This window comes from Gavia stellata, chromosome 9, assembly GCF_030936135.1.
Source record: "Gavia stellata isolate bGavSte3 chromosome 9, bGavSte3.hap2, whole genome shotgun sequence".
NCBI lineage: Eukaryota > Metazoa > Chordata > Aves > Gaviiformes > Gaviidae > Gavia > Gavia stellata.
Genome location: NC_082602.1, coordinates 10964871 through 10982135, shown reverse-complemented (window position 1 = coordinate 10982135; position 17265 = coordinate 10964871). Strand labels below are relative to the sequence as shown.

The 17265-nt window shown below is 40.6% G+C and overlaps 1 protein-coding gene across 1 annotated transcript in view; it reads left to right on the top strand.

Moving 5' to 3' along the window:
• The first annotated feature begins 550 nt into the window (after positions 1-550).
• Positions 551-17265, top strand: part of CHAT (choline O-acetyltransferase) — a 28971-nt gene continuing 12256 nt past the window's right edge. Inside the window, exons 1-9 of the mRNA XM_009819390.2 lie at positions 551-613; positions 2715-2906; positions 5113-5231; positions 6664-6717; positions 9454-9634; positions 10630-10807; positions 14584-14753; positions 16827-16927; positions 17127-17255. Coding sequence (XP_009817692.2) covers positions 551-613; positions 2715-2906; positions 5113-5231; positions 6664-6717; positions 9454-9634; positions 10630-10807; positions 14584-14753; positions 16827-16927; positions 17127-17255 — 1187 coding nt within the window. The remainder of the gene's footprint in view (positions 614-2714; positions 2907-5112; positions 5232-6663; positions 6718-9453; positions 9635-10629; positions 10808-14583; positions 14754-16826; positions 16928-17126; positions 17256-17265) is intronic.

The window sequence follows — 17265 nt, the reverse complement described above, 5'->3', positions numbered from 1 at the left end:
ATTTAAAGACTGTGGTGCTTTCATGTAAAATGGTAAAGGGAGGACGTATGAGATCTTTAGATAGAAAACTGCAACCTTACTATTACCTGTGTCACATAAGTACATTAAAAAAAAACTCGCCTCTTTCCTTCAGCTAACGTGTAACAGTAATACAAAGCATGCAGATCATGGCACAATGCATTGCAAAGTAAATTAGAGTGACAAAATAAACCATGCTGAGAAGGGACGGGCCATTTATGTGCATCAGATAGTTCTGGATAAAGAAATTTATAGCGAAATGAGACAAACAGAATGTCAGAGCAATCTCCACAGGGCTTAGTTCCGCTACTTTTGAATGTTGTACTTCTATTTCTCTTCAGTTTTGCATTCTGAAGCTTCTGTGTATGCTTGCGCAGGGAATACTCCCCATGTACGTTTTGGTTATAAATAATGGGTACTGACTGGACTTTAAATCTTTTCTATTTCCAGAACTGAGGCGTGAGGCTCCATAAGTGCCCCCAAGTGGCTTCAGTTTCTGTCCTCAACAAAGGATATCGAAAGAAATGCAGGAATGCCTGTCCTAGAAAAAAACATGCAGAAGAAAGAGAAAGATACATGCAGTAAAGATGAGACAGTAAGTGACTGTTTCCGGGAAAACAAAAAACAAACAAAAAAAAGGTTGACGATAGATGACTTAACAGCTTTTAATGCTGTAAATTAATGTAAATTAATATAATAATTGTAAACCAAGCTCTGTTCCAGAGCTGATTTCTTCATTTCAAGGAACACTAGTTATCCTGCAGCAGTTTATAATCAGGAACTTTGATCTAAGAAAGTGCTTCTCATGTCCAAATACACTCTTCCTCCCAACATCCTGTGAAGAATTCCAGTAAGTGAAATATTACTACACAATAGCAGATGCATTACTGCACAGTCAGAGATGGCATATAATTATTTCTTAATAGTACAGAACTATCAAACTATCACATATGATTCATTTTCAAGCTGGTTTAAGAGATGCTGGATGTGTATGGCTATAAGTAGTCAACCCCTTGGGTTTAAAGCTTTTTTCCTAAGCAGAGTCATGAACTGTACAGTAACCTTACCCAGAAAGACAGGGCCAAAGCCAGGTATCAAAAAGAAATACTATTTGGCACATCTATTTCCACTGACCAAGAAACCAATAACAGAAGAGGTATGTCCTGACTAAACATAGCTTGAAACTGCAGAATTACCATTCCTTGATTTCTGACATCCAGGGTGCATTACAGGCTAAATTGGATTTGCATGTCCATTAATAACAGGTAATCCTATGACACTTTTTATGAGTATCTGAAATCTCTGGTTTCTAGATAGGGAAACATAATGCAGCACTGACTTTTCTGTGGATGTCAAAAGGCAGAGCTGGTATTTGAGCTCAGAGGACACCCCCTCCCTGCCTTCTGTTCAGAGCACTTCCTCCACCCTCTCCCTCCCTGCGTGCACTAGCAAAGGACTTTGCAGCTAGCCTTGCTCTGAGCAGCAGGTGGGACTAGGTGACTGCCAGACATCTCTTCCAACCGAAATCACACTATGATGCTGTGAAAATGAATGTCTATTACATCAAGAGCTAGTAAAAAAATCTGAACTTTACCTGCTTTAGGAGACAGGCAAAAATCAAATTAGAGAAATAAACCCTCCAAAAGTTTATGGTCTACAGTAACCACTAATGAACAAGCACAGCTGAATTAGATGACCGTTTCTCAACTGGGAGACACGTCCACCTCCCTGAGGAACTGTGCTTAGAGCATCACAGCCTCTTGCAATTTCCCAGTCTTTCATGGATTACCTCCTTGCTTGATTTTCCCACTGCCCCCATAATTCCTCTGGCTTTTAAATTACTAATTACACATCACTTGGTTAATTCTACATTAAAAAAACAAAGGAAGCTTAATTGCATGGACAGCATGAGATTGTTTTCTTCCCAGATACTATTGGTTTCCGGCTCCAAACAGGATAAGGGTAAAGCAAGTATAAACAGAAATGTTTTATCAAGCCACCTAGGAGGGTTCCAGACTGGCCAGCAGAAGTTTGGCAGGGCAGAACACAGGTTTATCGAGGACCGTATGTAGTCAGTGTTAATAAACAGGTAGACCTGCATGTTTTCTATTTCTGTAATTTTATAACCAGACATATTGCCAATCAGACAAGTATTAACCCATGGTTTACTGATCACAAGCTAAATGCACTTCTTTACTAATGAAATACCTTCTCTTAATGCATTATTTTATTATGCTCTAATGTATTTGAAGATTTCCTAGAGTCTAGCTCAGACTATATGCTTGCATCATGCCTATTTGCATGTTTGTTCTGGGTTATATAGAATTTTACCAAGGAATACTCTCCTGTTTTTCACTAGTTTCCTAGGCTATCCATTTGAAATTCTCATTGGCCAGAGACCTACAAATAGAGCTACTGGAGAGGTACCACTGCTTCAATATTGCATACAACTGCATACTATGTCCTAAAATCCAGCCACTTTAAGACCTAATGAAACTCCACTGAAGTCACACAATTACATTTGCAGTAATCAGGCATCTCAACTGCTAAAACAGAATAAATGGATTAAAAAAGGGATGCAATATATTAATCAGCAACAGAAGAAAACAAAGAAGAAAAATAAAGAGGACAGTTTGGGAACAAGTAGAATTACTTGCTAATCATCTTTTTTTTTTTTTTTTTTTTTTTATGATTAGGCAGTGCCAAAACTTCCAGTCCCACCACTGCAACAGACCTTACGCATGTACCTGCAGTGCGTGAAACACTTGGTGCCAGAGGAGCAATTTAGAAAGACCAAGGTCATCGTGGAGCAGTTTGGAATTGCGGGAGGCCTGGGGGAATCCTTGCAGCAAATCCTCGAGGAAAGAAGGGAAAAGACAACAAACTGGGTAAGCAAATGCAGATGAGCAAAATAATTGCTGTGTTGGATGATGCTCATTTACAAACTCTTTGTGATGTTCTATATGTGATCACTGCTTTCTTTCCGTGGGTCAAGGCAAACAGGGGTCACATCAGATTCTACCAAAGGGAATGAATATTTCAGACATATTAAGCTAGAATTCCCAACAATGCCAAAATCCATGTCATTAGTATGTTTTCAGATCAACAGTTTGTTGACATAAATGAGGGAATTCATGCACCTCAGGTGCATGCAAGCAGGTGTCAGCTCTACCTATAGGAAGCACTATATTACATCCTTTTTGGATGTAATTCCTTCCTTTCCCTTTACTAACAGGATTTAGAGTTTCTATTAAAATGAAAAATGCTTTCTGACAGAGCTATAAAAAGTGCCTTGCATACCCATCTAGCCAAAGCTCTGATCCAGTCAAATTATTCTGGAATGGAATACTTTAGGATAGGAATTACTCTTTTTAAATTAAACTATTATTTGCCATTCATTGTTGCACCATACCAGCATAACTACCCTGAAGTATTTACTTTGCTGAATATACACACACATGTATACATAGATATATATATATCTATCACATAGACCATGATGAGGCCTGAGCCTTCAAAAAAGTCCAGCTTTCCGCTTTCCAAGACAGGAAAATTAAATAAGCTGTAGATAAAATAAATTTTATCATTGCACAAAGTCACAGTTCATCCTGCCTGCATTAACCATGCTAGAATATGGCAGCTGAAAACTAGAAACACTGATTTTACTGAAGTCCTTCCATCCCAGCAAGGAAGAGAGACACTGATTGGTATCATGGATTCAGTGAAATCCTGAAGGCTTCCTACTGATGTCAGTGAAGTTTGGTTCTCCCTTAACTTTTCAGTTGTGTGACCTGCAAGAAAACTCCATTAAATTGCTGCCATAGTCAGAAAAAAAGGCTACAGTACTGGCAGTGCTTTTATTTCAAAAGCAGTGCTTAATTTCTGAACTACTTGTTGCCACATTCTGAGGGCTCCACTAAATGCCGCCCAATCTCGTTTTGTTATTCTGATCATAGAACTTCATGCTTTTGGTGGCTAAATTAACCATCATTTAAATAGTGTTCCTGATAACAAATAGTGTTCCAGGAGACAACTGTTCATTTAACTACATTCAGCATGAAAATTACAGAGGAAGGATGTATAAGCGTTTTCTGAAACGTCTCCACTTTAAATACTGGTTATTAGAATTAAATACCTGATTCTTACGACAAACTAGAAATGTTTTTATTTGGAATTTAACGTGCCAGGAGTACAGCTCTAGCCTGTTCTCCTGAAGACTCCAGAGACTGTGGGGGAAGCATCTGTTCTAACAGCAATGAAACATCTCAGAGGAAAACTTTTTCAACTGATGCATGCATTCATAATTATTTTTGCATAATTTCATTGTTGTTTATAGTAACTATATGCAAAGCATGCCCGCTAAATTCAGAAAGACCATTTGATCTTTTTATGAAAGCCTCCATTTTCCAAATGATGATTCTTCAAACTCTGCTCAGACATAAAGGAATGTGGTTACCGTACATCTCTGTTTTTAATAAAAATGGTTAGAAATTTAATATGTGTGTCTGTCTAGGTCAAGCATCAGTAATTTGCATTTGTGTCAGTGGACACAGAGGGAATTCTCCAGGGGCCCTATCCACATGCCAGTATCTGCAGGACTGAACCATTAGGCTTGGGAAATTCTTTTCCCACTCTGTCTTGCTACAGGACAGTATCTGATGGCTAACAACAGAGCATCTTGGCATCATTGACAAACACATGAGGCCCCCTGAGGAAAGCCATCGCTAGTAAAATTCTGTCCACCTCCTAAATCTATCCCAATCACTATCCAAGAGTCAGCAGTTAGCATGTTGTACTCATTTTTTTGTTGTAGGGAGAAGCAAACAACAAAATACCCAAACCACCACAATATGGGGCTTTTTTACTTTTTAATGGAACACACTGTAAATTGCCATTGATTGAAAAACAGAATTATGGAATTGCGGCTGATTTCAGCTGAGCTGAGGTCACAGAGCCCAGACTGAAAATGCTCAGCAGCTCCATTAATCAGAGCCCATGCCTGACACCAGGAGCACCAAGCACTCTCCCCTCACCCCCAGACTGCCTTTCCACACGTTGTTCATAGCTTTAAGATTTCATGTCCCCTTCTCTTAGGTGTTTAACTACTGGCTGGATGACATGTACCTCAACAACCGGCTAGCTCTTCCAGTCAATTCCAGCCCAGCAATTATCTTTGCTCGTCAGTATTTCAAGGATGTAAATGACCAGCTGAGGTAATGTACTACGACTTTGCAGCTTTTGCTAAATGAAAGGATATTTTAAATGCACTGCTTTTGCAAAAAGACAATCAACTTTCATTAAAAAAATAAGGGCTGTAACCATTAAATGATTTCCTACGAGGCCTACTGACTGAGGGCAGTGTTTCTGGGGTTACTCATACTGGTATTCAGAAATGAAAGTATCATTACTATTACATTTATTGCATGAAAAAAAATGCCATGGGATTTATAATTTTTTAAAGGAATATTTGCAAAGGTTTTCATGGTATAATTGTAGTAAACCATTTTGTGATGGAAAAAAGAAATACTAATTTCTGACACATTGTTTAAAGGAAAACAATCTTTAACATGCCATCACTATGACTTGTAGCCACCCTGCAAACTGAAAAGGCTGCACTGGCATTAAATTGTCCCTCTCAGGTGCCCAAAAGGGCACCAGAAACACAGGGGATCTAAGAATAAGGATTCAGAAATCATTCCTCCCCAAGAACACTGCTTCCTTCAGGTCCATCTTTCCCAGCCCTGAACTGACCTTTTCTCCTTTGAGCTGTTGTGGGCAATTACAATTATTTAAAAACTGAAAAGGTAAGCAAGTAGCCAAGCACAGAATATACCTCTCCAGACACCCTTAAAACAGGATTTCATTCTTCAGCCTTTTTGAAAACATTTTCTCCTTTTAAAACAGTAAACCAGATCAAATCTACCTTCATATAGTGCAATTTTCCTCATTGCCTTTAGCACTCTCTAGCTGCTCATTACTGAAAGAATTAACTGCATGTGAATTTATGCTATTATAAAACAGCCAGAACCTTGAAGCCGATATGTGTTATTTTAACATTTTGCATAGACAGCCAATGTATCTTTTTACTGTACTTTAAACATAACTATAAATGCTTCCATTCATTACTGACTAAATTTATTGTGCACACAGCTTTCGAAAAACCTCCACTTTGCATTTTCTAATGCACGTGCTTTAACAAGGAAATATTTTTCTTGGAGCTTCCCATTCAGACCCAGTGCACATGGGCAGTGTCAGGAAATAATACACCTGTCCGCAGCTCTGCAGAAAGAATATCTGCTTAGGACAGGAAGTATTCTAATAAATTGGACAGCTTATAAGTATTGATATGGAAACTCATGTTAAGGATTCTATTAAATATTCAGCCTCTTCTCTAAATAAATGCTTTCAGGCTTCCTCCTGTGGTAGTCTAACCATTTGAAGGGACCATCTCTACGTTTTCATATTTCTCTTGACATGAATTAATTTAGGTTTTGGGTGGGGGCGGGGGGCTCTTCTTGCCAAGCGAGAAGGCTTTCTCTCCTTATACTGTGTCATCAATCATTCAGGCTCTCCTCTGTCTCTCAGAAACAGCCCAGTGTTGCTGAATGACAAAAGGCTGATGTCACTTCTATCTGCTACTTGCAGGTTTGCTGCCAATCTCATTTCAGGAGTGCAAGACTATAAAGCTTTACTGGACACGTAAGTAGCTCAGAAGGAGAACTGCTGCTTGAGTATCCGCTTCTGATTCAAGGGTGCTCTAACATGCCCAAAGTCAGTCTGCATTGCGCCGCTCAACCATTTGGAAGGGCTGGGGCTCCTGCATGCTTTAGGACAAGTGCTTCAGCAATTTTTTATGCGCTTTTTGCTTTATTACTGCAATCTAACAGGTTGGAGAAGGATCCTTCTTGATGCCTAGTAGTCATCACTCTAGCACACACAGTGCAGCCCAAAGGACACATACAATCTGCTTAACAGAGCTATTGAGAAGACACCAGGAAGTCTGTGCTCCCCAGACCCAAAGAGCAGCAGCACTGTGGTTACACAGCCTGCACACCTTTCCTGGCCCTGGACACCTGCCAGGGTGCTGCACCCCCTCCACGTGCTGCACCCCCTCCACGTGCTGCACCCTCCATTTAGAACATCAGCCCTCCCGCCTCCCTCCCCTCAAAAAAAAAATAAAACATCCCACCAGGAGAAGGAAGCCTCACCACAGACAGGCTGGTTCAGTGGCTAGTAAAACTGAGAAGTTACTTATGCCATTGTTACTGTCTGTATATAAACACAGGGGAAATCCGTGATTCTTTAAGTCATGTATGAGGTAGCTCGTAACAGCATTTTACATAGCACTTCTTAACCTCACCTAGTATGTTCCAAGTTTACTGCTGAAATCACTGCTCCCCGAAGAATAGAAACAGTGGAGAGTCAAGCACAATGGGCACCACACCATAGTAAGGAAGGGGTCATTTTCCCCTCTGGGAATACAAGAGGACTATATGATAAGTTTTAACCAACGCTTATTTGGATGAAGAAGGCAAAGGCCATATTCAAACAACAAAGTCCCTATCATGTATGAATTCGATAAAAGAAAGAGGAAGAGGCTGTTTGATTTTTCACTTCAAAAGTCTGAGAGCTACTCAGAAAGTATAGAAGAGGTACTTATTTAAGAACACAGGCTTTTGTCCAAGATATGCCATGCAACAGCATACACCAGCACTGATGTGCTGTGAAGTACTATTGCATACTAATGCAGTTCGTTGCATCTTTATGTGACAGCATCTGAGATGAGATAAAGAAACCACATTGCTCAAACAAAGGATAATTTGAATTCTTATTATTTTGACCTGACTACTCTAGATCCAAAGACTCCTGTGATAGGATTTGCTTGCCTTAAATCAATAATCATTTCAATCCTCACTACTGTGTCCTCATATTGTTATTACTGTTTGCTTATCATACCTCCTGTGTAATTATGAGGACACCATAATTGTAACATTTTCAGTTCCTTGTTGCTGTTAAGGACTTCTACCAGCCAGTGTACTGCTAGCTTCTCTTGGATCATCCCACACGCAGATAGACAATATTCCAGCCCAAACCCAGGCGTTCAGTTGTAACTGTGCAGATATTCCATGAAGTTGCCAGGACTAAGCATTTCAAACAAAGCCTAACTTGCTCACACGAGAGAGTTATAAGATCTTACACAGACATCTCCTAAATCAGTACGAGATTTTGTGGTGCCATCAGTCAGGAGTTAATAACCCCTTTCTGAACTGCTATAATTACAGATTGTCTTATCTAAATCTATTTTCGATCTATTCCACTATTTCCGATCATCATAGATGCTCTTCAAAACTCTGTTAAATATAAGAGGATTTCTGCATTATGCAAAATTGGGAGAAGGAGAATACTAATAACCCTGTTTTTCTGATAAGGAACAAAAAAAAAAAAAAAAAAGCACCTGTACAAGGAAATAAGTGATACAGGGAGTCTGAGAGCCAGGAACTAAAGTGAATATCCCTGGTTTAGAACTGCATCAATTTTAAAGAGACAGTTAAACAAGATAAACTAGCATAAAATGTTACCCCATATCAGCTGTATAATAGTAACCCTCCTCCTTGTGTGCTTCGTTGCCCCTGCCCCATTCTGGCAGGCTGGAAGCTTAGTCCTCTTTTGCTGAGGGAAAACCTCTGAACCACAAGCTCTTCTTCCTCCTGTGGTCTCTACAGCCTCTCCCAAGAGACAGCATCATTATTTCCTGCTGCAGTGTCAGTGGGATATTTCACAATCCATAATCATAATTGTGATAACTTCTTTTTTTTTTCTGGCCACTAAAGCCTTTTAGGAGGCGGTGTTTTCACATGCCTTCCAATAAAAAGGGAATAGGTTTTCAGCACTTATTCCCCCATAGGTCTAAGTAAGGATTAGCACATAAGCGAGGCTCTGTGGAAAACAGAAATGCCCTCTGTATTGCCCCAGTCGATCCTGTTCATCAGGCAAGGCCCTCTCACACACTGTCTAACCACTCTGCACAGTACAGGGCCGCTGTGATTTGCAGTGAATTTCATCAGTACTTTTTTTCAAGGTGCTATGTCTTTTCCAGCTCTTCTGCTGACTTCCATCCTGGCAAGTTTCTGGGGTCCCATCTAGGCAGGCTTCCCATGCACATTGCAAACTTGCTTGTGACCTGCTATTCTTTCCACTTCCACTAGATGATAATGCAATTGCTTAATGAATATGCATGAAGCTGCCAGGAATGATGTATTTAACTTTGGTATGGGAATTCATCTATTTCCCTTATACTGTAATCTTGTTTTATTATTCAATTTGTGTTATACCTGATCTAATTGTAACAGAACAAAGGACAGATTAGATTTCTTTTCCTTTCTGTCTCTCTCTCCCCTCTCTCCCTCTGGCTTTGTTTTTCTCCTCTCTCTCCAGCCATGCTTTACCTGTTGATTTTGCTCGTGGACAGCTGTCTGGTCATCCTCTCTGTATGAAGCAATACTATGGACTCTTTTCTTCCTATCGTCTTCCAGGACATACCAAAGATACCCTCGTGGCGCAGAAAAGCAGTGTAATGCCAGAACCAGAGCACATCATTGTTGCTTGTAACAATCAGGTAAATGAGTGTTCTTTTTTTATACCTTTCTATATTTCTTAGTTTGCTTAAATTCACTCAGGAAGAGCCTCATCCAATCACTGTTCAGAAACACAATTAGCATGCTACGTATAAGCTCACTTCTCACCAAGAATTCGCTGTCAGTATTTCCAAAAGATGCTTCTGCAGCACTTTTGTCCTTAGCCCACATTATATTCCACGTACAGTGATGCAGAAAGGAGGAATGTGGCAGAATTCATTTGCTTTCTCATTCAAACAAAAATGTTTATTAAACAGAGCTGAAACCACAGAGAAAAAAATCATATTAGAGTGCATTTGCTGGAACTCCTTTTCTCTTGACAGTCAAGTATCGACACACAACGCATGGCATATATGCCACCATCTCATGTAGGGGGGGCTAAGGTATGCCTGAAGAAGTTAGCACAGGTGCAGGCAGAAATACTGAAGCATTAGAGTGAATCTGCCCAACCAATAAATGCCATTGAGCGGCAGAGCATATTGGCTGGGCGGAGTACCTTCGAGCGCAGCTTGACTATTTGCAGTACTGGAGGGGTGCCTGCAGGCCCACTTGGAATGAAGGGGTAGATCCCAGTGGTCCCTTTTCCAGGAAGTCCTGTTCTTCACCTCAATGGGAAGTTCTCTAGATTCTCTAGGGTTTTTTTAAACAAATAATACCATGGAAATTATTTACATACTTCCTGATTTTACCTCTTCAGGTTTTTTCAAGCTTATTCAAACAATGTATGTTTTATTTGAGCCCAACACACAATATAAGTCCCCTATAGCAACTGGCGTTACACTGGTGTAAAAACGCAGGAGGAGGGGTGAGCCCTGGGCCAAGTCCCCAGTGGTTTTGTGCTCCATTGCCTGCAGGCCTGGCTCTCCAGGCAGGACTTCAGCATCTCAACACCCACCCAGGCGAAAGCAAAATGCTGGACCAGTAAGGGTCCAACCCATCTGTGACTGCTCCTCTGACTTCTGTCATTTTTTTGCAGTTTTTTGTTTTGGATGTTGTCATTAATTTCCGTCGTCTCAGTGAGGGAGATCTTTTCACTCAGTTACGAAAGATAGCCAAAATGGCAGAGAACGAAGAGGAAATGCTGCCTCCAATTGGTCTGCTGACAACAGACGGAAGAACAGAGTGGGCAGAGGCCAGGACGATCCTTATGAAAGGTTAGCAGCAGCAATCCCAGCTTTCTTTTCATCATCTTCCTCCTCTTTTCCTCACCATCATTGCCTTTCCTTGCTGGGAGTGAACATTACAGCAAATATAGCACTGAATACGCCACTTCACTGCTGAATTTTTCTAGTAGGAGGAAACTTAATACCTGTAAGTGTTCAGATGTGTGTTACCAGGAAAGCAGCAGATATGGTTTGACCCTTTGGCTGTGTATGTTTAAGTGTCATGCCATGTAACTAGCTCTTACTCCATTCTCTGTTTTTCATCACATAAATTACATTACATCAAATTTTGTGATTTGTCTCTTTCTTCATATCCATTTTGTACCAACATGAATTATGTATCCTCTGAGCTTTTGGCAACTATTAGACATTTTTCATCTCATCTAACAAAGGCATCTACTAGTTAAACACCTATTGAATCTAGCTGTATACTCTCTCTAGTCAACAGAGAAAAATAGAAAGTACCAGGGCTGATTCATCCAAATCTTAAGTAAGTATCTAGGAAAGGTGACACCAGTTATTATCTGGGGATAGTTCTCTCTCTCTTCCAACAACAGGCAGCATTTAGCTGTCTTGGATTCTGGATTTGAATACCTGACTTTGAAACAAATTATAATAAAGGGTGGGATTAGTCACCTCTATCACTTCACACTTTATATATTTTACCCTGAAGCTAAGTGATGTAAATGCCTTCTTTTTGCCATTTTAGATGACTTAGGTATTCATGTTCATGCAACAATAACTAACAGAGGATGAGAAAAACCTCTAGTGAAGCCGTGTGAGGTAGAAGGGGTCACTCCACAGCTGTTCTGTACTGGGCAGGGAAAGAGAGGACGCTTTGGGATGGAGAAGACCTATGCAGCACTCTGCAGAGGTTATGAAGGAGATATATACATAGGCCTGCATAGACCCACAAGTAGAGGATAGGTCTTCTAGGTCACAAAATCTCAAAGAAATTGTAATAAACCCCACTATCACTGCTTTATAAACACATTCAGTATTTTAATTGCATTCAGGCTGCAGAACTAACTCACTCTCTGAAGTAAAGGAAGTGAATTCTTACTGCTATAGGGGCTGCTGTCCCATGCATAGTATAACTGAATTTGATTCAGAACTGTCTTCTCATATTTTCCTTTTTAAAACAAAAAACCCAAATAACCAAAAGCTGACTGGCTAATTCAATGCAATTGTGTGCATTAGAAAGAAAGAAGGAAAAGAAATGTCTTGCAGGGCTTTAGGCTTGTTCTCACAGTTCTCTGTTTCAGCTCTTTCTGGAAATACTTATTTTTCCATCCCAAGTCATGGTTCATGAGTTCTGGTGCAGTTCATTGCCTGCTTTACATGATAATTTTTTCAGTGGTTGATCAGCTCTCTGGACATGTCTGTTTCTTTCTGTAAGGGCATCTTTCCCCTACTTTGCTGTTTCTAGCAGAGCTTAATTTTATTCACTCTAATACCTAGACTTAAGATACCCTGAAGCCATATGTCAGAATAAGGGCTTCATATCTGTCAAAGATGTGTGGGCAGTAGCCACAATGAAATATATATAAACCTATCAGACAACATAAAGCAGAACACTGAACAAGCTGTAAGCAGTTTGTAAATCACTATCCAAACAGTTTTAACTTCAAGGTGCCTGTCCACAAATAGCAGCAGCTGATGTGTACAGGGCAACTTCCATTCACAAGGATCTTCTCAGCCTTTGTGTTGATGTACCCAGACCATCAATGGAATAAATACCGCAATTACAGTCAGCCCTGCAAGTGTCAGGTACTAGAAGAGCTTTAAAGCCAAGAGGACAGGGACATGTCTTCTCCCTTATAAAGCTTCTGAATGCTTTTGAAGACAATTCATAGGGACATCAGTGTTTCACATGCTGTAGGGTGGCCCAGATCACTGGCAGAAAGCTCAGCCTATCTGCATGCCCCACCAATTACAACCTCCAGGCTCAAGTCTTTGTAGGAGCTGGCAGGAATGCCAGGTGCCTTCCCTAGCATTCTGCTTCTGTGAGCAAGGGAAGACAACACACTATGCGCTCCACCAGGTCCCCACGCAGCCTACAAGAAGTCAGGCTGGCCACCCCTGTCACTCGGGCCCACGGCTGCCAACGCTCCCTCGCAGGAGCCACCAGACAGCAATAGACAGTACCTTACCATAACCTGCAAGAGGCCACAGCACCCCCTCTTCCTTCTCAGCCACTGCTATCACTTGACTCTCCTTCTCTTGACACCTTTTTCATTTCTTGCATATTTGTGCTCCTCTTTACTACACAGCATCTGGAGAATGAACCTGGATGATAACAAGCATCTGGTTTTTTTCCTAGCTCCTCACTAACCTGTGTTACTCATTGTGGGAAGGTACATTTTTCCTTACTTTGAAAAATGTTGTTCTTTCAGAGGATCAAGCTACTTTCATATTTGCAAACATTAAAAACATGCACATTTTTAAATGGCTCCATATTTCAAATGCAAATCAGGATTGTTTAATTTTAAATATTTTTTCCATTCTTTCAGCTAAAATCATCTCCTGAATTGAGCACAGATTTGTTGAGCTTAGCACAGACTTGCATGAAGTTTTGATCAATCTGAATTCATATCTTTAGTTAAGAACATTCTGAAACACAAATATTTTCACCGAAATCTAGCAAAACCAGCAGATGAAAGCTGATCTGTTAAGAATGGAAGGAATTTTAAGTTGATGTTTGAAAGTCCTTTTTCCTTTGATCTTGTTAACAACCATTTAACAGCAATTAATGATGTTATATGCTTTTGAATAAAACAAGTTCTTGTTATAGGTTCCACACTTTTATCCTTTCAATCAAGAGCTGTATTAAGTGCTCACAATTAAATATTTCTTATGTCTCAAACTGGCCCTCAGAAGCAAACAAACCTTTACCTTCAAACTATTTCTGAGTTAAAGAAACTTAGAAGAAAAACCCGCATAAATACACCACAAATAAGGAGGAAAGTGCTGAGGACAACACAAAAATAGCCTTTGTAGTCCATTTGTAGAAGCAAGAGTGACAGGATAGGGAAAAGAAACAGAGCCAGAAAAAGCACATTTTCTTCAGCCGTACACTAGTGATAGGAAGGAAGTGGAATGTGGCAATCCATGGTTTTGGCAATACCATGTTCAAAAACTAAACCTCACGACCTCATCCACAGATGTTTCTTCATGTGATGTAGGCAATATACCCAGTCCAGGGCTTATTTCTCTAAAGTACAAGAAATGACCAGGGTCAGGAGAGAGAAGAGGGTTTTAATACAAGAACACAAAACCAACATAGGCCCTGCTGTTCTCTGTCCAGAAAAGGGTTTTAATGGGAGAACAGCACAAAACTATTATAGGCCCTCCTGTTTCAAAGCAGAATACTGCAGCAATAGCATGAGCTCTGAAATTCTCTATTTTCCACCTGTCCTCTCTGTAACTGTTACATATAAAATAAGTAAGCATTGCTGGCTTTAAGAGTAAAATAGATCCATTTTGTAATATAATTACTTCAGGAAATGAAAGGCAGAAAAAGAAAGTGGATATTATTGAATCATATGAAAGATACACAGAGATATTGCAAAAGTTAACACATGAATGAATGCTTTGGTGTAACATTTCCTTGCACTGAGACGTTCTGCTGTTGAGAGAGCTCTGCACACACCAGCTCATTGCAGAGTCAGGCTCAGATCTTCAGCGCTCTCCAAGGCAGCAGGGTTCCCCAGCCAGTCCTGCACTACAGGTAAGAGGATGTGAACATTTCACTCTTTTATCCCCAGACTCTACTAACCGCGACTCTCTTGACATGATTGAACGGTGCATATGCCTGGTGTGCCTGGACAGCCCGAGCGGGGTGGAACTCAATGATACAAACATGGCATTGCAACTGCTACATGGGGGAGGCTACCATAAAAACGGGGCCAATCGTTGGTATGACAAACCTATGCAGGTAAAAACCTTACAGTACTATGATATTACTTGCACACGGCAAGGACTCCAGTTGCCCTTGCAGTAGGGACCACTTAGAATCAAGTGGGAGAAAGAGGGGAAGGTGGTGCCAGCATCTGCCAAGGCAGGGTTGGTGTGAGCGGTGCTGTTCCTTGCAAGGCAGGGGAAGCAGACCTACTGCCTTGCTGACAGTGGGGGGGCCTTCTCCAGCACAGGTACACTTTCACCTTCCCTGAAGTTGCCCTTTGCACTTGAGGAGGTAGACAGATACACAGAGATAGGGATAGATAGACCTCTGATTAAAAAAAAAAAAGTACACATTCGATTACACTCAATCAAATGAAATAAAACCGCTGGACTAGCATCCCAGAACAAAAAAAAAAAAGCACAATAGCTTTCTCCGTTTTCTCTTCTCACGCATTTTCCCCAATGTCGTAGAAATACTACTACTCATAATTTAGGATGTGTTTAAGTTAGTATTAAGTTCTCACTTAACAGACCGATTGCTCATTTAATGGCATCCTTGTTGAGGCTCTCCTGGAAGTGTTGATTTCTCCAGCCTTTTTCCCAATCAGATTTTGATTGTCATATTTGAAAGTGTCACACTGTTATTTTCACATTTTGCAATAGACGCAGAGTGAAGCAATGTATTGATCTCCAACTGTCAACAATGTTGACACCTCATGAAAAATGGAAAAAACCTGTGACTGATACATTGCTTGCGCAACGCTTGTTGCTCTTCCCGTATCTATGAACGGCAACATGAAAAGAGAAACGACTAATTTCACTTGCACTGACTTACCCCAGGGCAAATACATTTCAGTAGTCATTCCTGATTTATGCAACTGCAAATGACATTATTAGCAGACTCCAGCACTGTGTTTTTAAAGCACAAACCATTTGTCTTTAGTTAGAATCCTCTGTTATTTGCAGGGCCACTAGTTGAGATGTTTCAAGCACATGAGAATAAACAAGATTTTCTTTTTGTTTGCTATTAGAGGGTATCAGAAAGCAAATAAATTTGCAGAGTACATGGGAGAGCTTCATCTGTCGAGATGTATTGAAGCCAGAAGTAGTTCAAAGGCAAAGAGAAATTCTTATGGAAAAAAGATCCCATTTTCTTTCATGCAAACGCAGATTATGTAGGAAGCCATTCTCACAGTAGGACTTGTTCTTTCTCCCCGTATTCTTCTTCAACTTTGCAGTAAGGCATCAGAAAATGTCCAGGTAAGCTTTTTGCACCATACACTTACTCTGTGAAAACCTCATGGGAACCAGGGAGGCAGGATGCGTACGTGTGATACAAATGTGCACAGTGAGCTGAGTGGGAGAAGTCCAGCCAAAGACACTTCAAAAGGAGTGGGCAAAAAAATCTAGAAAAAGGACAGGAAACAGGTGAGACAAGTTGCAGTTTGGTCCTAGACATCTGCTTTTGTTTGAGATGCAGCAGTAACCAGCTGCATGGGGGTATCACAGAACTACAGTGAGCAGGTTAAGTGTCACCAGTTATAGCATGTGTATAAAATGAAATCAGGAACAAAGACAAGTAAGAGGGAAATTAAGAAAACACCACAAAAAAGGTAAAGAGGAAACAGGACAGTAAAACAAGCTATGAGAAAGCTATCAAATAAGGATGAGCTTGCTCATTTGATACCATATTTGTAATAAAATGTGATCCTAAGGGACTTCCCAGATACAGAAGCTGCATTGCCCCCAAATGTGGAAGGAGATCCCTGGCTTGTCTTTCCAGTGACAGGTTTTCTCTACCATAAAGCACATGCTAAATCCAACTTCCGGACTCCAGTGGGAAATGCTAAAATTTACATTCTCACAGGACTCAAAATAGCAGCATGAAAGGGATCCAGTGCAATGCCATTCACAGGACAAGACAGTCTCCCACGATAAATCTGTAAGTCACCCACTGATCTGTAAGTCAAGGAAGTTCCTGATGTGAACAATAAGAAAACCACAGGTGAATGACAACATCTTTTGTCAGGTTGCCATCATGGGTAACTTACCCAGAACATGATTTATTCACTATATATATCTTGCACTTGTTCTTTTCCTTGCTTAGTTTGTGGTAGGAAGAGATGGAGTCTGCGGTACCGTGTGTGAACATTCCCCTTTTGATGGCATCGTACTGGTGCAGTGCACTGAACACTTGCTGAAGCACATGTGAGTCCCCTTTCAGTACAGCTATTGTACCCACTCCAGTCCCCAAGAAGCCTCTGCCAGCGGCAAATTCCCCGTGGTGCACAGGACCACTAAGACCTATACAACTGTTGGAAACCAATCATTTGCCTGCTAAAAAAGCAGTGTTTAACAAATAGATTATTCCTGTGACCTTAATGACTTTTTTCTCACATACTAACAGGAGAGAAAGCTCCAAGAAATTAGTCCGAGCTGATTCAGTGAGTGAGCTTCCTGCTCCACGGAGACTAAGATGGAAGTGTTCCCCTGAAATTCAGGCACATTTGGCATCGTCAGCAGAAAAACTCCAAAGGTAGAACAGA